Below are 23131 nucleotides of genomic sequence, written 5' to 3'. Positions count from 1 at the left end.
TTCCTTCTTTGAAGGTAAAGTAATAAGTTATTAAAGCAAGTAATTACGGATTAAGCGGTGCATCCGAGTCGGCTTCTCAGGTCTTAAGGCTTGAAGGGGAAATTAGATACTATAGCGTTCATTAAATTCTGGGAATAATTAGATTTTTACCAGAAAGGAAAAAGAAGATTTTACCATAAAGGTTACAAAAATTAGTTTTATGAAGTAAGTATCAAGTACTAATAAATATTTATTATTTGAGTATGTAAATGTTTGCTCGTTGAAGATATAATTATGTTTTAATTTTTTTTAGTAAGAATCAGTATATTTTGAGTCAAAAATATGTTAATCTCAATATAAGCATTCATATAGATTTAAGCTTGAATAAACCTAATTGAAACTATTAGTTGTACTCAGATCGTATGTTAATAGCATGTAGTAAGTTTACCTGCTCAAGTACTTATAGGTTTAGTTACAGTGTGTAGATAGATATGGCTTCATTAATTACTTCGCAATAAAAACAATACGCTAGTAGGTACATGAAAGTTTAAGTAACATCTACTTAGATATAATTATTTAATTATATTCCGTGACATTATTGTTTTGCTCTTATTATACATGGGATCGATCAACATAGAGCACGCTTTATCAATTCGCTTAAGTTGAATTATTACGCTGTAATAAAAAAAAATATTCTGAAGTGACGAGTTTTTTCACAAAAACGGTTTTTATATGCTGTTTTTGGGTGTGGATTTACCTGCGCACTGTTCCGATTGGGTATAAATAGAGCTGTAGAACTTTAATAAAAATATTCACTTATAATACCACAAGAGCTTCAAAATTATCGGGTATTTTCCGATAGGTTCGTTGCAAACAAATGAAGGAGTCAAGTTTTTCAGGTTAAAAAATCACGAGCGCGAAGCGCGAGTGATTTTTCCTGGAAAACTTGACGACTTTATTTGTTTGCAGGGAACCTTGAGGGAAATGCCAGATAATTATGAAGCTCGTGTGGTATTCGGGAGATTATTTTTCCGTCCCAAATGTCGGCCACAACCTGTCAGTTTGACGTAGCAACGACCAGAGAAAATATTCAAAAAATTTTCAGTATAATACCATGTAGGTTGTACCACGTGACGTCGAATGGTGCAATTCTATTGGTCGATATTTGGGTCGGAAAAATAATCATTTTTATTTGAAAATACTGGAAAAAAAACAACATACCTCTCGAAATAATTTTCAGCACGACCGCCCAAACGTCCCTACACGCGTTCACTTCAAAAAACTTATTCACCACAACCAAACAATCTTGGCAAAATGTTCACATTTGTGGCTACCATTCATTCGTTAACACATCACTCCACGAATTACCGAAAACAATTCGATTCGAACCAAGTTTCGGTGTTACGCCTTCGTTTTTGTTCGGGAATTAAAAATTTACGCCGCGTTCTGGATGGATAGGAACGCGGAGACGTCTGGTTAGCTGGAAGGCGCCGGTAGAACTGAATTCAGCTGAACGAAACGTTATTCGGGCGGTTACGAAGGGCCGGTACGACGTGTCGGTAGTTGACTTTAAAGTGCAAACATTTCTTTTATATTGAATGAAATTGTGATGGATATTGTGTAAGGGTTCCGTTATTTGTATTGTTGGGAACTGGTCCTATTTCTATTATATAGTGCTTGTATGGCGGTTTGATTTTTAAGGTAGTGTATTGAGCTTTTCAGGTCAATTTAAGGGATGGACTACGCGTTATTTTCCTGTAATCTTGAGTAAGCAGGTAACGGTTTGGATATGCGTTTGAAATAAATAATGAAGGAAATTATGTTCCATTGGTATTGTTTTTTATCGACAAGACAATATTTTTTTTTATTGTGTTTATTATTTGTAAAATTATTTTTACCTGTTATGGCATTATTTATTCTTCATGGCTAAAGCATAGCCATGAAAAAGGTAGGCAGATGATATATTTTTTTTAGATTCTTTATTTTCACAACTGCATTTTTATTGAGGAAGTAACCTAGTCCGTATAATACCTACGTTTAATGTGTGTACTAAAACGTGTCCACAATAATCCTTCAGGCATATTTCCCGCAAACTATACTCACACATTATACGTATGTAGTCGGTTCTAAACAACACAAACATCCCGGTGTGTTGATGTGCTAACATCCGCTTATGTACCAACACGTATAGGTACCGGTAGCTACGAGAATTTTAGCTCTACAAGGAAATTACTATTAATAGGGAATTCCACGTGGCTTCTAAATCCTTGCTTACATTCCTTTCAATAGGTATAATAGAATATAATATTGGTTTAACAGTTCTATAGGTTCGATTCATTTGAATGATTGGGATATGTTATTGTATCTATAAGTACTTATGTGTTTTTATAGTGGGATATGATCGGGTAAATTCTTCCTTAAGTGGAGAACTTTTCAGCTCTACTATTATAACTTAGTTGAAATAAAAAAGTGTATTCAATTTTAGTAAATTAGCTAGCCTTTATTTAGTATTTAGCTTTAGCAGTCTTTCTCGAGACCACTACTCCGGTGTCTTTCGTCAATCCTTCATGTTCCTCTACATAGGTATACCTACTCGTATTTGGATATTTTGAGGTATTCAATTTGCATGTATATCATTGGCAATGATATTGTATGGCAGTAGTGAGAGACAGTGATTCTGTGCACTGTCTAATTTATTGAGCACTCAAACATTCCCGCAATGAATTTTAATCAAACCATACCTTATTTTATTCGAAATTGGCATGTATTTAGCTTCAGCTTACTGGCTGAACAATCTACGAAGAACCCTCGTTGTCTAATCAAACTTGCGGTATCTAATCAGCATTGGGCTATATATCCGGGACGAGGTCGGCCGCAAACGCCTGGCCGAAAAGCGGTCAGGTCCCGTGGTCAATGAATAATTCTATAGCACCCATAATTGATTGTTTTATAGCCTGTATAGGCTATGATATTGCAGTAGAAGTACGAAGTTGAAAAGTTTTGGGTTTAATTTTTTTGGAAGTGAAATATTTGATGGAATGAAGATGTCGGAAATTAAGTGTATGTAGGAATTAAGATCAATTTTGGGTCTAAAATTTTTGTTTGTGAAATAATTGCACTAAATATTCTTCATAGGCACGGGATGAAGTTTTTTTAAAATTATTTTTTTACTAGCTACTATTTTCACAGCTGCATTCTTATAAGTTCGTAAGCTTGCAGGGTATTACGATACTACACGTATACCTAATGTGTGTACTAAAACGTGTCCACAATAATCCTTCAGGCATATTTCCCGCAAGCTATACTCACACATTATACATATGTAGTTGGTTCTAAACAACACAAACATCCCAGTGTGATGTGCTAACATCCGCTTATGTACCAACACATATACATAGGTACCGGTAGCTCTACGAGAATTTTAGCTCTACAAGGAAATTACTATTAATAGGGACTTCCACGTGGCTTCTAAATCCTTGCTTACATTCCTTTCAATAGGTGTAATAGAATATAATATTAGTTTAACAGTTCTATACTATAAGTAGGTTCGATCTGTTTGAATGGCTGGGATATGCCATTGTACTATAAGTATATTTATGTATTTATATTGGGATATGATTGGGTAAATGCTTCCTTGAGTAGAGAACTTTTCAGCTTTATAATATAAGTTGAGATTAGTGTATTCAATTTTAGTAAATTAAACCTACTAAAAAGCTTTAGCAGTCTTTCTCGAGAACTCAAACTCCGGTATCTTTCGTAAAGATCCTTCATGTTCCTTTACATAGGTACTTATACTCGAATTTGGATATATTGAGGTATTCAGTTTACAGCTGTATGTATATCATTGGCAATAATATTATATGGCTGCAGTGATAGACAGTGATTCTGTGCACTGTCTTATTTATTGAGAACTCAAGCTTTCCCGCAATGAATTTTAATCAACCATCAAAACATACCTTATTTTATTCGAAATTGGCGTGTATTAAGCTTCAGCTTACTGGCTGAACAATCTACGAAGAACCCTCGTTGTCTAATCAAACTTGCGGTATCTAATCAGCATTGGGCTATATATCCGGGACGAGGTCGGCCGCAAACGCCTGGCCGAAAAGCGGTCAGGTCCCGTGGTCAATGAATAATTCTATAGCACCCATAATTGATTGTTTTATAGCCTGTATAGGCTATGATATTGCAGTAGAAGTATGAAGCTGAAAAGTGCTGGGTTTAAAATGTTTGGCAATGAAGTGTATATGTTGGAATTAAGATGTCAAGTTTTGGGTCTAAAATTATTGTTTGTGAATTAATTGACTGAATTAATTGATGTACTATGCGGATTAACATTTAAGTCCTATGATTCGATTATAAAAAATATATTTCCAATTGATCGTCAAGTACCTACCTATATCTTATACATATACATATATTTGACCCTGCGCTCGAACGGTCAACATAGTGTCATTTTTGCTCTGTGTATAAAACAGTTATTGCACCACTTATTCCGAATTAAATCTAATAATAAATAACCCGGTGACTATTAAACAACAGTGAATCAAAATTTTAATATAATAAACTAAAAATAGTGCGAAATCTGGACGTTTTTAAGTGCTAACAGTTAACGTTTTTAATTGTAAAAGTGGGCAGTTGCCGAGTGCATGACACTGCACTCGCGTGCAGTGCACGGAATTCGCGCGGTTGGACAGTGGGCGTAAGTGTTATAACCGCCTGCGCGGGCGCTCGGTGACGCATGCGGTTGCTTGCGCCAAAGACTATTTAACGCAGAGGGACGAACGTATTATACCTACAAAATTGCCTCCAAGAGGACTGTTTACTTTTTCTACTTATTGTGCGTCACCTACCTGTTTAATATGTCTGATAAAGCATTACAATGGGGCTGCTGCACAAATGAAAATGTAGAGAATTTTGAGGAGAAGTCCATCAAGTGTTCCTCGTGTGGGAAATCCTACCACTACGCATGTATGTCTCTCAAGGAGCCCCCGAGTAAATTAGCTACCTCTAAAACCTGGAAATGTCCGACATGTATAAACTCCACCCCCAAAGTGCACAAGGACGACTCAACCCCAATTAGGAACATCTCAATGACAAGAGGACCCAAAAGACAAGCTGTTAGTCCTCCTTCACCTCCTGCTTTACAAAACGACAGAGATGAGACGCATTCAATTATACGGGATATTATTAAGGAAGAACTTAATGAGATGCTCACAAAATTTAATATTACAATTACCACCGCCATAAATAAAGAGTTGGAACCAATTAAAAAAGAAATAGAAGAGATTAAGGAATCAATGTTTTTTATGAATGAAAAATTTGAGGATATCAAAAAGGAACAACAGTCTTCAAAGGAGAGTATAAAGAAATTAGAGTCAGAGAACACGGAACTGAAGGTCACAGTCGAGGAACTTCATACAAGGATAAATAACCTGGAGCAGCAGGCTAGATCAAATAATTTAGAGGTGCAATGTGTGCCCGAAAACAAAAACGAAAATGTGTACAATGTAATAACACAACTGAGTCGCGTAGTGAACTGTGAACTTAATGAAAAAGATATCCTGCACTGCACACGTGTTGCCAAAACCAACGTATCTAGCTCTCGCCCTCGGTCAATAATTGTCCAGTTGACCTCACCCAGAGTACGAGACCAGCTCCTTGCGGCTACCATAAAGTACAACAAATCCAACCCTCAGGATAAACTAAACTGCTCTCACCTAGGATATGCCGGCTCTAAATCTCCAGTCTTCGTAACGGAACATCTCTCACCCACCAATAGAGCACTTCACGCAGCAACCAGGATTAAGGCAAAAGAAAAGAGATATAAGTACGTGTGGGTGAGAAACGGCAGAATATTCGTGAGAAAAGAGGATGGTTCCGAAACGATTCTGATCAAGAACAATAATGGTTTGAACAAAATCGTATAGTTGTAAATACTTAGTCATAGTATTCTAATATTAATGCATGTATTATGTTGCTATTTTTATAAAATTCAATGAAATTCTAATCTATTATCAGAACTGTAGAGGGTTGCGAACGAAAACAAACAACTTTTACTGCAACCTTGCTTGTATGAATTACGATGTTATAGTACTGACAGAGACCTGGCTTAACAGTAATATTCTAAACAGTGAGCTATTTGATTGCCGATATGAGGTATATAGAAGGGACCGAGAAACTGCTTATTCTCAATGTAAAAAAGAGGGAGGAGGAGTCTTGATAGCCGTTAGTAGAAATTATAACTCAACTCGCATCGATCGTTGGCAGAGTGATTGCGAAGATATTTGGATTACCATAGATATATCTGCGTCTCGTCGTTTAGCTCTATGTGCTGTCTATCTACCTCCACCTGTATGCGTCACAACTGTAGATCACTTTGTAGAACACTGCAATAAGGTAATTGACTCAACAGATATGCCCATTTGTTTAATCGGGGACTTTAATTTAGGCCAAATTAACTGGGATTTGAAAACCCAGAGTAACCCTATACCAAAAGCCTGTCAAAATTTCGTGGACTGTATGAACTCTAATCGACTAGTACAACATAATTATGTGAAAAACTCTTCTGGGCGTATATTAGATCTGGTTTTGTCGACTGTATCATCTTGCTCGGTTGTGGAATCTCTCTGTCCTCTTACTCCTGTTGACAAATTTCATCCACCCCTTGAAGTATGTCTGTCCTTAGTAAGGGATTGCACCCTGCCATTTAACAAATTAATTAGTAGACCAAATTTTTACAAAGCTAACTATTCAGAAATTAATAACTACCTTAATGACCTAGATTGGGATAAACTATTTCATAACACGAATGATGTAAATGAAATGGTGACAATATTTTATAGAATTGTGAATGAAGCAATTGAAAAATTCGTACCAAAACGCAAGCCAAACAATTCACGTTATCCACCGTGGTTTAATAAAATGCTAATCAAGTCACTAAATGAAAAAAATAAATTAAGAATACGTTTTAGAAAGTATAAAAATCCAATAGATGAAATCGAACTGAAATTAATATCTAATAGATGTCAAACTTTGGCCATGAATTTATATAAAAGATACATAACAGACCTAGAAAAAGACTTAAAACACAATCCCAAACTTTTCTGGAGTTTTTTAAAGGCTAAGCGCGGTGGTACAAGTTCCTACCCGTTAACCATGACCAACGGACAGACAGTCACATCCAATGGCTCCGAAATTTGTAATCTCTTCGGTGCCTACTTCGCTTCCGTGTACGTACCTGACAAGAATTTAGTTTTTAAATTTAATTCAACTTTTCTGCAGTCATTATCCATAAATAGCCAGTGTTTAACTAGACCCATAGTAGATCGTGACGTCTTACTTAAAAAATTAAAATCAGTTAATATAAATAAGGGACCAGGACCTGACGGTATCCCACCGGTTTTCATTGTTCAATGTGCTACAGCCCTTGTCACGCCTCTATTAAAAATCTTCAATAGGTCACTGGATTCGGGAACTTTCCCGACGGAATGGAAAAAAGCGAAAGTAGTGCCCGTACACAAAAATGATAAAAAAAATAACGTCTCTAACTATAGGCCAATATCAATCCTGTCCATTCTTGCAAAGATTTTCGAATCCATCATCTGTCCGTATATCCAACAGCATTTCAAACTCTATGTCAGTGATCATCAGCACGGCTTTGTCGCATCAAGATCAACAACTACAAACCTAGTTGCCTTCACAGAGACTCTTGTTCAAGCTGTGGACGCAAACAAACAATTTGACGTCATATATACGGACTTTAGTAAGGCCTTCGATGTTATGTCTCATTCTATCTTAATACATAAGCTCTCAGCCTACGGTATCACAGGATCTCTTCTGCAATGGCTAAAATCTTACCTGATGGGACGTGAATTCTTTGTGGTGGTCAACGGCTTTCAATCCTCAAACTACAGTATATTGTCAGGCGCTCCCCAGGGATCTCAATTAGCCCCAATTCTATTCAACATATTTATTAACGACCTCCCTCAATGTTTCCATCACTCTGAACCTTTTTTATATGCCGATGATTTAAAATTCGCGCGGGCTATTGTATCACCACATGATAGTACTCTTTTACAGGACGACCTCAACAATGTTACTGAATGGTGCAAAATCAATAAAATGCAACTTAATTTTAAAAAATGTTATCATGTAAAATTCACGAGGAAAACTAATATCTTTAGCACAGAGTATTTTATAAATAATGAAAGGCTTCAGGAACTAGGGATAATTAAGGATCTAGGAGTGTTGTACGATAAAAAAGTAACTTTTGAGCCACACATGGAAAGTATTACTTAAAAAGCTTCAAGAATGTTAGGATTTGTAGTGCGGAATTCTAGGGGCTTTCATACTAAAACCAAAATAATGCTGTACTGCAGCCTCGTGCGAAGTATTCTAGAATATTGCAGTGTTGTGTGGAGACCCCACTATGCCGTTCATACATTGAGGATTGAGCGTGTACAGAAGAGGTTTCTGTGGCACCTGGCATTTTCCGAAGGAAGATCCAAACGCCTACATTCCTATAGAACGCGTCTGCACTGCTATAAAATGCGTACTTTGTCAACGCGTAGAGATATAATCGATGCTGTATTCTTGTACAAATTATTAAGAAACAAAATAGACTGTCCTCAATTGTTAAGTCTTATTAGAATCCGTGCACCGTCTAGATACCCCAGAACCGCATTAACACCACTCTGCCCACCATTGCGGAGGACTGTGCTAGGCGCGAACTCGCCAATTCCTAGGTTATGTAGGATCTTAAACAACTACAGCGATGTTATAGACATACACCAGGATAGTGCCAGTGGACTTTGTCGAGTAATTGTGGATAACCCAATTGTCAGAACATAAATCGTGAATTGCTCATTGTATTGTACGCTTATTGTTTATTGTTATTTTTATTTTGTTTTAATTTTTCAATGTTTAATATTAAATATTTATTCAATTGTTAATGATGACATTTCGATCTTATCTCAATTTCAATTTCAATTTTATTTTATTTTATTGTAATAATTTTTTATTGGTTTTGAAGGTATAATTGTTTGTTTGTTCTTAATTATTAATTTTGGTAACCAAACTACTTCTTCTTAATTGTTTTTTTTTTATTCACTATTTAATAACCGTTTTCTTTGCATGTGGTGTTAGCCTTTAAGAAATTGTTACACGTGCTTTTGTATGTATTATTCAAGTTTATAAAAATGTAATGTGTAAACAATTGTTGGCTGACCTTAAATAAATAAATAAATATATCAATTCAGTGCCCTCTTTAGATGATTTTCTCAGTATTTATTACCAACCAGACATTTCAAGAACACTTCAATGTGAAACAAAGCTATCTTAGTCTTTGAAAGAAGTCAGGTATGACACTCAATTAAGAGTTGTTGAGTCAAATAAATATTTTTTTAGATAAAGTACCTAATATTTTAAAGCTGTTTTAAAAAACTTTATTTTTAGACTTCTTTTCAAATATGTAGAGATAAAAGATGTCCATGTGTTTTTCTGATATATTAGCTACATTACCGGCACCAAAATCTTTTCAGTTGTTTTTACGCAAAACAGTTACAAAGTAGGTGCATACATACCATCTTTCATACATCCCTACAAACTTTCACATTCATGACATTAGTTTTAAGCTTTATTCATTGACATATCCAATTTTCAGAAAAACCTGGAATTAGGTAAAATTATAGGCCAAACATAAAATCGATGACGTTCTAGGTCATATTTTTTAAACCGAAACAATAAAACAACGCATCTAATGACTGGCTTTTACAATGAAACCGAGCTCTGTGCTAATTACAAAAACACAAATGTTACTGGACTTTATAGACTATAGAATAAAGATCAAAATCGTATGATCAAGATAACCTACCCCCAAACCAAATGACACTTGGCTTTGAATCGGATCATTGGTTTAACCCTTTTTGGCAGAGCGTGAAGATAATCCATTTTATATAGGGATAATATATGACTTCATTCCGGTAATAAAGTTGTATAAAAAAGTAAATTTTATTGGATTTACCTATTTTAAATGACTAAAGGCCGTTTTTGGGGCGGGTAATTTTGCGTATCCCAGGTAGGTTCATTTTCAAAATCGGGGCACGAAATTGTTCCCGATAAAATACGACTGGGTAGGTATTTTTTTTTAAGTAGGTATTTGGGATTAGTTCTCAGTTTTACAGTAAGAATAGTCATCAAAGTTACTAAAAGGAAGTATAGATTCCTTAAGCTAGGAGCAGACATAATAAATATTATATCACTATTCTAGACAGATAACTGTAAAATGTACAGAAACCGCTCAAACTAATGTGGAGTAATAAGTTTTCCAAGTAACAACTCTACTTGAGTTACTGTAGCAAATAAAATTATTACTTCACTGTAGTATTTTCTTTTCAAACAATACAGAAGTCTTTTAGTTATTTTTATTTTTTTAAATATAGGAAAATAAGTAAGCGTCAGTTAACAGTAAGGTTTTAACATTTGACAGTGGCCATGTCTAAGAAAAATACCTAGATATTTAAAGATAGTTATATTATCTTAAGTCTATTGGAAACGAATCTATTTTTAAGTCCCTTGCTAACAACATATCAAGTTAAATCTCTATAAAGTATTTTTATCACCTTATCTGATACCCGATGTCAAACATCCGACAATATTGACAATACAATGTAGACGTTACTTCACCTAGAAAAATAAAGTCTAAAATAGCTACAAAGTACAAATAAAACTTTGATACAATAAAGTCAATATTCGCCTTGAAGTAGGTATTGGAATCAATAGTGTTAATTAAATCATTCTAAGAAAAGACGATACTTTAGGGGAGTAGGTCGAGGTTTTTACGTAAAAGGTAGTAAAAGTGTTATCTTGAGATCTATGAAACAAGGGAATATGCGGTAGCTTACAGGTGTTTAAAATAATAAAGAAGTATCTATTATCAATGCACAACAGGAATACGACCAAACGAGTTGTAAATTAATTTGACTTTGTAATGAAATAATTTTAATGATTACCTATATTTTTCAGTGCCTTAGTAGATATTTTTTTTGTACTCATGTTGTTTCGAATTCACAAAGAAAAGTCATGATGACAAAACGCCTGTGCTAATCTGATGATGATGGATGATTACTTTATATTCTTCCTAACAACGACATTAATTTTGCCTTAACCAGTTTCATCAGAAAATACTTTAGGTAGATACAAATCATTAAAGCTGCCACCCACGTCACTTAATTCAAACATCAAAGTAACTGACAAAACAGAACGATGAAATTACAAGGGTTGTAGTGGTACGACTTTGAGAAACCCCTACCCAGAAGTGAGGTCGAAAGTTTTCCCTAACACGCGATTATTCAAATCACCTTCCGCTTAGCAACTAGATGAGACCTTCTTTGTATAGTATTAGGATAAAATATACCACACGTAGGTTACTGTTTCCTGGAGACAGATTTTTCTTAGGGTGCGTCCACATCTGGCGAATGCGCAGCACGCGAGCTGATCGCGAGCTGTCCGCGAGCTGCGCGCGTGCAGTCACTGCAATAGTTCGGTGCGCCTCTTTAGCGCAAGTCACGCAAGGCTCGTATAGAGCGCGCGAGCGGCGCGCGATCTGCGCGCAATCAGTTCTCGCCCTTACAGTTCCGTATATTGGCTCAGTACTATCGAAGATGTCAGACGTCGCGAGCTGCGCGCGGGCGGCGCAGAAGCGGCGCACGAACAAAAATGCACGCGCGCAGCTCGCGGACAGCTCGCGATCGGCTCGCGTGCTGCGCATTCGCCAGATGTGGACGCACCCTTAGCTTTTTTAGGCTGGGCGGGGGGCTACGCTCGATTTTCGGTGACCGATTTTGTAGGATAAAAATAGTACACACTGATAGCAACAGTGCAACACACACGTTCTACAAATCAAAAAATCCTAGTCAGATAATCCTACAAAATATCGGCCCGATTATTTGTCCTACAAAAAGTCTGAAGTGGACGGGCAGCTTTGTTCGGGGTCTTAGGATATTGACGGACAACTTGCATATTTGTAATGAATCAAACACAGTTGGTAATGAGTAGGTAATGACCTTTTTCCGTAAAGAATACTGATCCATAAGGTCAAAGACCTAGACATTATGCGGGGGGTAATAACGTGGATAATAATTTAATTAGTCCATAAAGGTGATCGAGCTTTTTCTTATCTGAACTGTTTCGTTTCTTTACAGACTTGTTTTTAAATTAAAATAGACGTTTAAATCAGATTTATGAGCTACGTTGTAAATTCAGAGTGAAACATTCCTTATCATAACTAAAAGCTCGTAAATAAAAACCTTCTTAGAAAGCTGAAAGCTGGGTAACCTCTCTTAAAACTAGTATTTTGGTTAAGATTAACTCAACATACGAAACCACATAGTAGGTACCTAAGCATTATATACCTACTTGCCTATCTACTTTCGTTAAATTTAAAAACCATCTCGTTTAATCACTAGCAGAAAAAGAACACCTAAAAGGAAATACTTCGCGAATCAAAACTACATCTTAATTAATCTTGTCCACTTTGCTTTACAATTCTTGTCATGTCGTAAAACTCTCGACCATCTTGGCAACGAGCATTCGTTTTACAACTTGTACACGATTCAACGCATCTCCCCAAAGTGTCCAAATGTCCGGGGCGTTTTGTACCAAAGTTATTTTATTGGTACAAGTTTGTTGCAACTTGCAACCAGACAAGTTTGTATTACAGATGTCATAAGTTTTTTGTTGTGGGCGTGAAGTTTTCTTTCCCGTTTCTAGTTGTAGGATTTAAGTATTTCAGAGCAAAAGCCTCGTAAGTTTAGTTTTAGTTATAGTTTTATTCAATTGAGGATATGTGTTGAAGGAAATCATATAACATAATTAATGGTTAAATAACAAACAACTGGGAAAAGAAGAATTAATTAGATACCTACTTGGGACCTAGTAAAGTGAAAAATACCTCAAAATAAAAAAAAACACACGCCTTATTGAAAATGTAAGTATTTCATCCAGCAACCTGCAGAGTTGGCCGAAGTCCCAAACACGGGGACATATGTTATTGTTTTAATATTAATGAGGTGAGAGTTGGAATTACCTACAGATTTTATTACAAAGCCTCTTCAAGTAGAAAAATCGGTTGAGTAAAAATATCTTGTTGATATTCGACTAACTTCTAAGTCTATTCTTCGACATACACAACATTGCATGTTAACAACTATGCATTAACTTTTCAACCAATATTAAAATAGAATGTCATCGAACTTCGACCTCACAAATCTGCTACCTCCAGTAAATCAAGATGTCCAACAGATTTAACGAACGGTCCCCTAAAAGTGAGTGCTGTCGTAAAACTTAAGATAAGTACCAACCTTCCTCGGTGAACGTGTCAACATTTACGTGGTACAAACGCCCCGAGTCCCAAAATGCCCCAAGCGGTACCTGTCTATACATACCCAACTCTAGATGTCCCCCAACTTTATTAGCAGATTTGTAGAAAATTAATTACGTTATCTCCTATAAGTCAAGGATATACGGCTGAATTTGAGATCTAGGCTTCTCATTAATGAAGGCGTAAACAAACCCTTTGCAATTATTTTATAATGAGGAAAATGAAGCGCTGAATAATATATGCTAAGCCTACAACGACGTTGGGAGTCTGGACAAGGGCACGGCGTGCGCAAAAGGACTTGGAATAAAGTGTAATTAAGTAAATTACTATACTCTATTGCCTGGTTAGTTCGGAAATCATAATAAAATAGTGTTGTTTTATGTTTGCATCTAAAATATGTAAAGAAGAATAGCCTACCTATTTTTATTATTGATTAACTAGCTTCTGTTCGCGGTTTCATCCGCGTCCCAGATGGTGACAAAAATCCTATCCTATGCCTTTCCCTCGGGTCACAGCTACCTCCCCTCTAATTTTCAGCTTAAGTGGTTCAGCCTTATTCTTGTAACTAACACGACTTGTATAGGTATATAGATTTTGACTATGTACCTCATGTGTTATCACTCTTTGTTATTCCGCGTATATTAAGCATAGGTATATTTGTGCATGTTATCAACTGAGGTATATTCTTATGCAGCTACGATCATATTCATATTTTTAGCCTCATAAAATATTTACCCAGACTACTCAATATTGTTTCAGCAAGCTGTCAGTATGTTTGTGATAATAGCCGATTTATAACCGACCAACGCCTTGTTTACCCAGCTAATGCAGACTTCGTAGGTGTCGATAGATTTCTGAAGGATTTATAAGTCAAACCTGTTTATTGTTTGTGGCCTTTCACCGTTTATATTCGATGGTGCCATGGTGTGCTATAGATAGGTAGGTACTTCGTTTTAGTGCGATTTGTGTATTTTTGGAACTTTAGATCTGTTTTTAGCTTTGGTTTATACCTTAGGACAGAAATATCGGATGATTTAAGAACCTTTTTAGAAGACTTGATTAAGCAGTGGCAGAGAAACGCTTATGTCTAAATAAATGCAATTCATTTTCATATATCTGGGCTTCTATATGAAGATTTTTGAATGTTGATTGATTTTTTGGAATATAAAATTATAAACATGTTTTTAATTTTTTTGTTTAATTTCTTATAAAATACAGGTCTTAATAAAACTAAAAAGATCACAGATTAGAACAATGCAGATTTAATTGAACATATTTTCAGTCAGTGATTTTTTTTTACCGGGAAGTCTTCACAGTCTCGACTGAAACAAAAGAAACAATATGTTAGCATATGATCAATTATAAAAACTGCAGGGTCTTGATAGTTACTTCATCCTGGCTTTGATACAAGGAGCTTTTATGTATTTCGCTGCTTAATTATTTACATAACAGAAGTTCAAGAACAAACATAAAAGAACAAAAAGGTTCATAGGTACGTGAAGCGTGGAATTGGTATCAAGCAAAAGGATGACGATCCAAATAGGGAAATAGGGCTAGTTAATCATCGATTATGAAGCTGACTAGATAGTCAACTATTATTATTACTCCATATTTTTTGTTTCAGGAAAATCTTTTCCACCTTTGAAGCCATTTTCCTCAACTTCCTTCCCACCATCATAAAACCATCTTTTCAAATCAACTTACTTCATCACCAGTATGGATGGCCAGCACCATGTCATAGTCATTGGCTCCTAGAGAGATGCTGGCGCGGCCGTCGCTGCCGACAGTGATGCGCTTGCCGGTGCAGTTGTTACCGCTCTTCTCGCCGGAGATCACGTCGCAGTAGGTACCGGCGGGGAGGCAGGTCTGTGGGGGGAAGGTAGGTAAGTTAGTTAGTTTATGTAAATGTTAACAGGTTTAGACAAGGAAGCTTAGATATTATGACATCTGGACTACAAGTAGGTATGAATGTACAGGTAAGACATTTATCAAGTCACAAAGTAAATGTTTAAATACTTACATGATATGGATAGAAGTGTCTACATTTTCGGAAAATAAAATTCAATATCACTAACAAACCTAGATAGAAAAGATGACATAAAAACTTTAGCTGTAATGCTCAATCTACCTCAAATAAACTTAGTAATCAATGCTCACATTTGATCAAATAGAATAAAGACCTTCACCATTCAAATTATTATGGCAATTACAGAAACTTCATAGTTCATAAAAAATATGAAGTAATTTAGTACCTGCAGAGTCTGGTTCAAGTCCCAGTAGTCGTTGTTGAAGGCAACGAAGCCCTGGTTGCCTCTGCAGAAAGCGATCTGGTTGCTACCGTTGTCCCACCAGTTGCTAATGGCGGAGTTACCGGCGCGGTTTCTGAAGGCTACCATGCTGTAGATCTGACGCCAACGGTGCTCGCAAATCCAGCCGTTACCGCAAGAGTTGTCCTAGGCAAAGAAAGAGAAGTTGACGAATGTGTTTGTGAAAATTAAACTATGGGACAGAAATACGAAAAGAAGTCCGAGGATGATGACCATTTACGACATAAAAAGTTCCTCTTAAATTTGGAAAGGCCTCCTCTTAAAATTGAATAGGTATGAGTTTTTTTACATAAATGGAGATGTTAGAAGGCAATTATTGTTAATAGAATACAGAAACGATTGAATAATATTATATGTAGTTGACATTGAACTATTGTATTACTTACAGAGTTGATAGAAGGAGAGATGATGTTGCCACTGCTGTCCATTGGGGGACCAGCTTCAGTGTTGTGGAAGTCGAAACTACTCATAAGCTGAGGCCAGCCATAAGGATGGGCCAACATGAAAGCGATGGCACCCTTGTATTGCTTAGCCTGTTTGTAAGTGAGGATGTTGCCACCAGCACCGTGACCTCTTTGGTTGTCGTGGTTGTCAATGAAGGTTAGAGCGTCGTTCGAAGCAAGGAGGCCCCATGCGGGTCCCCAGTTGACCAGCCATCTGAGTTGGTTTCCGCGGTTGAAAGCACGGCTGAGCTCCATTCCGAATTTGAATTCAGTGACTGCGGCAAGGGGAGTGTATTCGTCGCGGGTGATGGCTTCGCCACCGAGGTCAATGACTTCTTGGTAGATGTAAGGACGAGCGCCGGATGGGAAACCGTGAGCGGTGTTGAGGTTGTGTAGACGGTCGAAGATGACGCGCATGTCTCCGGGCCACATGTGTTTGGCGGCGTCAATTCTGTGGGTAAAAAGGAGGTTTTAGGATTCTCGATACAGACTCATATACAAAAGTAAATTTTGAAATTGAAAGATTAAGATGTCTTTAAGTAAGAAACTGGCTGGAAATAAGTGTTACCTGAATCCAGCGACACCCAAGCTGATGAGGTGGTTCATGTAGTTGACGATCATTTGACGAACGTATTCAGTACCCTGGTTCAAGTCCTTAAGACCGGAGAGCTCGCAGTTACGTACCTTGAGAGGAAAGATAGAATGTTAGATTTATTGATATGAGCAGGTGTGAAAGTTTCTAGAGGAAATCATCAAGATAGCTCTATTGTCTGCTAATTGGAAAATTACGATTAAATAAAGAGAACTTTTCATAAGAGAGCAATCAAGCAAAATGTTATAGCCACGAGAATATTAGTCCAAACTGTCTGGCAGAATGCTGAATTGGACCTATTTGGCACACACATTTATTTTATTTGTACTTTTATTCCCCTACTTGTGTTTGTCTTGTGTTGTGCTAATAGATGTTTTTTTATTTCACATTATGAAACTGATACCATAAAATTTCTCAGTTGATCCAAGCAAACACCTATAAGAAACTTACTCTATCAGGACAGCAGCCATAGTCACTGCCAGAGATGACACAATGAGGCCAGTTGAAGTCGTTCCTGCCATAAGGAACTGCGGGGTAGTGCCAGTCGCCGAAGTTGGCGGTGCTACCACCAGTACCGGTGTTCTCGTTCCATGTGCCTGTCATGTGGTTGATGATGGCGTCCACGTAGATCCTGTTGGGAGGATTTTAGTTTGAATGGAGATTGGAGATGGAATAGGTGAAATAGATAGGGAGTTAGTCGCAGGTTTTCAATATCTGAGCATTAGCAGTAGTATAGTTAGTAAGGTACAATTGATATTGACAATAAATAAACAACTTTTTGGACGCTGCAAGATTTCTGATTGGCATATCTTATGGAAGATTACTTGTGGATTGATTTCAAAGCTTTTGCAAAATGCAAATTAACACACTATTTTTATAGTGTGTTAATTTGCATAGAATGTAAAATATCTCATGTGGTAAGTTTTTTACTCTGACTTGTCTTATAGTGATCTTTCAAGTCATTTACCTCATTTTAACCCTACATAAAATCATTGAAGGTCCTAAAATTTCTTATCCAACTGACCTGACACCAGCATCGTTACATCTTCGCACCATGCTAGCGAACTGCTGCTCGTTACCGGAACGGGTGACGAGGCGGTAGGAGATCGGCTGGTAGCGTTCCCACCAGGGGCGGTTAGCGGACCAGATAGCCAAGTTCTCATTGGGAGGGGAGATCTGGAAAAAAGTTCATTGATAAGTAAAATAATATGTAATTTGGGATTATTGCATGTGTATCTGAGCTACATGACGAAATTAATGTCTTCTTCTCCGTGCCCTGTTCCCAAGTAATTATGTGTTTTAAGTAAGTATTTTTTTTATGTGTATGAATTCCAAAATCAAGAGGACACCTTGCCTAACTATCAAGTTTATGATTTTTTCCGATTCGTCTCAATTCATACAAAGTATATCTGGGAATGCTACTGCCATTAACTTTCTAGATAAAGAAGAAATATGTTGAGTATGTTTTGGCGTGGCATATATTAATACCTACACATTTTTATAGGAGAACTTTTATGTATCCCAATCTACGAAAACATACATTATTGGTGAATCAGATACAGGGAAAAATTAAAGAGTAATTATTATACCGCATAATTGATCGAATAACTTTATCAATATTTTGTTATCGCTGGCGTTAATATTATCCAGTAGCTAAATCAAAATACTGTCAGAGACTTATCTATCAATACTGCATTATCATACTATTAACCTACCTACCGTGACTGATAATTTTAATTCAAATTCTTTTACAATCAAATCACTTTTAAGACGTAGTATAATTGCAATAGGCATCTACTCCAATTAGGTAAGTACAGATAGGTAATGATAATAATAATACCTACAGGTAATTTATATTTTCATGCCGGAATACTAATTTTTATCTGAAATACTTTGCTTGCTACAATCGCGCAATGCTCCGTGATGATAAAAATGTTGGTGAGAACAACTCTTCTAAAAAGGTATAAACGACAGGCATGTAAGAACTTAAATACTTAGGTGTTCATACCAAATCTACCAATTTTAGCACAGTTTAGCTAAGACGCCGCACTGTTTTGCAGGTCACGGGTATCTTTATCACTCGGAACAACTTATAAGGTTCCCAGTTCAGCATCTTCCGAGCTTTTTTCCTAACTATGTTGGGGTCGGCTTCCAGTCTAACCGGATGTAGCTGAGTGAGTACTAGTGCTTTACAAGGAGCGACTGCCTTATCTGACCTCCTCAACCCAGTTACCCGGGCAACCCAATACCCCTTGGTTAGACTCGTATCAGACTAACTGGGTTCTGACTACCCGTAACGACTGAAAGGGATGTTCCATGACAGCCGGGACCTACAGTTTAACGTGCCATCCGAAATACAGTCATTGGTGTCTAAGTTGTCATCATTATTTATAAAAACAACTGTCTAAACCGTATAAACCCTATAGTAATATAGGGTGCCTACCAGCTCCCTACTGTTATAATATAAAGATCAAAGAAAGGAGGTTTCTTACCTGGATACCACCATATCCTCTGGGGCCTAAGAATCTCTCGCACTCAGCTGCGATGTCATCCCACTTCCACTCAAACAAGTGGACCATAGTTGTACGGCCTGACGCATAGTGTGGGTTCTTGTAAGCCAGTGCCAAAGACACGGCAGCAAGCAGAAGGATGAGCCGGAACATCCTAGAACATGAAGTAAATCCAAACTAATATTATAAATGCAAAAGTAACTCTGTCTGTCTGTCTGTCTGTCTGTCTGTCTGTCTGTCTGTCCGTCTGTCTGTCTGTCTGTCTTTTCTTCACGCCTAAACTACTGAACCGATTTGTGTGAAATTTGGTACAGACATAGTTTGAAACTTGAGAAAGGACATAGGATAGTTTTTATTACAAAAAAAAATATTATTTTTATAATTAAAATTATTCCGGACATATAACGCCATCTATTGGTCAAATCAAAAATCTGCTGGTAGTCACTATTCCACGCGAACGAAGTTGCGGGCAAAAGCTAGTAATAAATAAATAAAACTAATAAAAAAAATTGTTTATAAAAATAGATACCCCCAGACTACAGTGAACAAATATTTTCATCACACAAATGTTGACAGAACCAGGAATCGAACCCGGGATCCTCAGTTCGCCAGTCCGAAGTGGTTTGCTAGTGATTGATTGGTGAAATATTATTCTTATTTATTTATGATTTTTTGTACTCACGCGGTAGAGAAACACAACAGGTAAAGAAATAATTTACAAAGGTATATAGGCAGGTAATACTGATTTCTAAATAAATCTAAATATATTACAGGAACACAACGGTAACTATATGGCTTGCTTACACGCGTTTTGTCGCTTAGTAAATAATATTTATTTTTATTCACTTGCACTTTTCACAAATAATATGCACTAATCTCAATTTCCCAATTTTACACGCTGTGACTGTGTTGTCATTTAATTTTGTTTGACCAAAAAATAACTACATGCTTACTAATAACTCGTTTATTGAACCGCGATTACTTCAATACTACAGAACATTTTGACATATGATACAGAAATTATCTCATACCTAATGCCTACAAGGAAAACTAAACAATAATATTCAATACATATTGTTTTGTTTCTATAACTTATTTAACGTTACTGCACGACGCGACTTGTTTTCTGGTAATGGTAATTACTATTTTGAACAATATTATTCGACCTATTACCTACCGAAATGGTATTTCCATTCAGAATTTCCAGTAATTACCTTGTAAATCAAGATGGTTCTTTGGGTAATTTTCACTGATTTTTGTGTGTAATTATTTGATTTTTGTTTTTAACTTACTTAATTTACAAAAAAGAAATTGTCAATGCATTTTTGTTTTTAGGGTGGTATAATTTAATTCACTGTCAAAATTGTCCTCAAATATAACTAAAAAAGTTCATACTGGTTTAAACCTCCAGCAATATTTGTTTTTAATGTGCAATTATAATTCGATAAACACTAAGCAAAACTACCTAATTAAATAATAATTTTAATTAATAACTATAGTTCGGCCGCTCAGAGAATGCGTTTCTGACACATCGCGATTGAACTGACGACGTAACTTTGTAATGGCGTTGCAGTACGATAAAAATATTTTTGCTGGTTGTTTATGTTTTAACAATTGTTGAGCATTAAAACAACATTATTATATCAATAATAATCAATGAATGTTGTAATTTTGTGCCAAATTGAGTGTCAAATAACTTGGTAAACAATATTTTTCTAAATCTATACTGCGCTATTACAAGGTTATGTCAGCGCTTTATATTTGTAGTGCTGTGCTAAAAATAACAGGCAAGTATCGTAATCTGTTCTGGTTGATGGTTCTTATACAGTTATACTTATAATATAAAATAATACGTTTTGTTTTTCTTTTTAAGAATTTGAAAATAATGGACTATAGGGTAACTTTTATGAAATATAAAAATAAAACTATGATCAAACTGAACGCGCGAAAGAAAGTAGCATTTTTATATTTAGGTTGAAAATGGTAACCCCAAATGGCATCATGGGCCGTCATTTTGTGACGCTAAATAGTCATTTGTTGTCGTTTCGTGCGCTAAGACTAAATGCCCTGCCTCATTAGGACGCCAATGGCGACGTCGCCGGCTACGTATCCAAGCAGTTAGTATTGAAATGTATGGAACCTAACTCACTTGGCGACGGTTTGGTAACGTCGCCAAATTGGAGGCGTGGCCACGAGCTACAGTTCCCTATGTGGCTTCTGGCTAACGTGGTAACTTGGCGACGTGGCCACAGTAGCCACTATAATGTACACGGTAAAGCGCACCTCCCTCACACAGTCGCCAATGTGGTCGCCAGTCAGCTTGCAATTTCTTGAGCGACGACGTAAACAATTGACTGTCGAGACGCCATGGCCACTCGACTTGGCGACATTTGGATGCCAGAAGTAGCCAGACCTGTGCCGCTGGCGACGTCGCCATGGTGTCCCAGTGAGGTAGAGCTCTAAAAACCTGATTTTGGAAGATTTTGACCGAGATATCAGGATTGATTCTGTTATTGATAATACCTAATATACACGTAATATAATATACACGTAGGCGAAGATGATGATGAAGACACCACCTCCTCAAGCGAATCGGAGTCTGATTAACATTCTGTACGCACATTCAATTCAATGTACTTACTTTATTGCATAGAAATACAGATTGTAACTTTGTAACAAAGAATAAATAAAACGATTTTATTATATGAATATTACCTTTTTTTGGTTTCCACTTAAATAACTAAAATATAAATTTTAAATGATTCCGCCAATTTAAAACGAAAATAATCTTAAAATAATGCGGCGGTTTATTTTGGGGGAACGGTAACGAACTCAGTGTTATGTTGTGCCCATCACTAGTCCTGACTAACTGATAGGTGTCAGGAACGCATTCTCTGAACGGCCGAACTATACTTAATTTAATTTTAATCGTATCTAACCTAACATTAATTGGGTACATTTGGCCGCGAGTCGTTCAATCACAACAAAATACCGATAACAATGAGACTCACCATTCAGTACAAAGTTCACTGTATTAATAGTAATTCTTTTCAATATTAAAATTATCGCATGTTAGTTTGAAACAATATTTAGGTACCAGCAAAGAATTTAGAATTTCGACCGATATGACAATGGATTTTATTTTTGTGTCACTTTGGATTGCCAATTATTATATCTTCGATATAGTCTTTTTTAGGAATATAAAATAGATTCGAAATTAAGAGAATTCAAACTGGGAGATCGGTGACAAAATTAGATGGCCAAAGATTCTGGTCACAATTAGACTACTGCAGAGGATGTTAGACTGCAAAATTGAGGATGTTTTTGTTTTCTACATGGCATTGAGATCTATGTATAAGAATTTTAATTATTTAAGACGAAATCAAAACTTCTAAAATATTTATATCCTCTGGAACTACAGCCTTTCGTTACACAACTTCTAAGATCCCTACCTTTAAGGTATTATTCTAGAACAATACTCAATCGCATATCTGACAAATGACGTTAACTTTCAAAATATTAAGTAATTTGATTGGTTGATTGACTAAAATAAAGATCCATTTTAGAATATCGTTCTAGAACACGCGCCTAATTCAAATATTTGAAGTCTCACTCACCTTATGTTTTTTACCCCTTAGTGCGCTACCACAGGATATATGCAAGTCTACGTTGGCCCACCTACTGAGTTCAGACTTTATATACTAGGAGATAAAAACCTCAGTCTATACAATGATAATGAACACTTATCTTTATAATTATATTTTAATTCCTGATAAAAGGTCCGAAAACAATAATAATCTTAAGATCTGTTATTCGATAAATATTTGTACTTAATTATATAATTTTGTAGTAGAAAGTTCTAAAGGTTCTGATTGTAATTTTGCAATCATTGCAGTATC

The 23131-nt window shown here is 36.3% G+C and overlaps 2 protein-coding genes across 5 annotated transcripts in view; both read right to left on the bottom strand.

The window, feature by feature from the left end:
- LOC110372204 (uncharacterized) overlaps positions 1-1502 on the bottom strand; it is a 136899-nt gene extending 135397 nt beyond the window's left edge. For all 4 annotated transcript variants that reach the window (XM_049838351.2, XM_049838350.2, XM_049838352.2 and 1 more), the window contains exon 1: positions 1201-1502. The gene's annotated coding sequence lies outside the window, so the exon portion shown is untranslated. The remainder of the gene's footprint in view (positions 1-1200) is intronic.
- Positions 1503-14599: 13097 nt separating this feature from the next.
- Positions 14600-22968, bottom strand: LOC110374724 (alpha-amylase 2). Its single transcript, XM_064035775.1, has 9 exons — positions 22850-22968; positions 19215-19386; positions 17747-17898; positions 17173-17353; positions 16699-16814; positions 16074-16581; positions 15613-15813; positions 15065-15226; positions 14600-14682 (listed from the first exon to the last, which is right to left on the bottom strand). The coding sequence occupies exons 2-9, from the start codon at positions 19383-19385 to the stop codon at positions 14671-14673; spliced, it is 1503 nt and encodes a 500-aa protein (XP_063891845.1). The 5' UTR covers position 19386; positions 22850-22968; the 3' UTR covers positions 14600-14670.
- Between the last annotated feature and the right edge of the window lie 163 nt (positions 22969-23131).

Source organism: Helicoverpa armigera, chromosome 8 (assembly GCF_030705265.1).
Source record: "Helicoverpa armigera isolate CAAS_96S chromosome 8, ASM3070526v1, whole genome shotgun sequence".
Classification (NCBI taxonomy): Eukaryota; Metazoa; Arthropoda; class Insecta; order Lepidoptera; family Noctuidae; genus Helicoverpa; species Helicoverpa armigera.
This window is presented reverse-complemented; position numbering and strand designations above follow the sequence as displayed.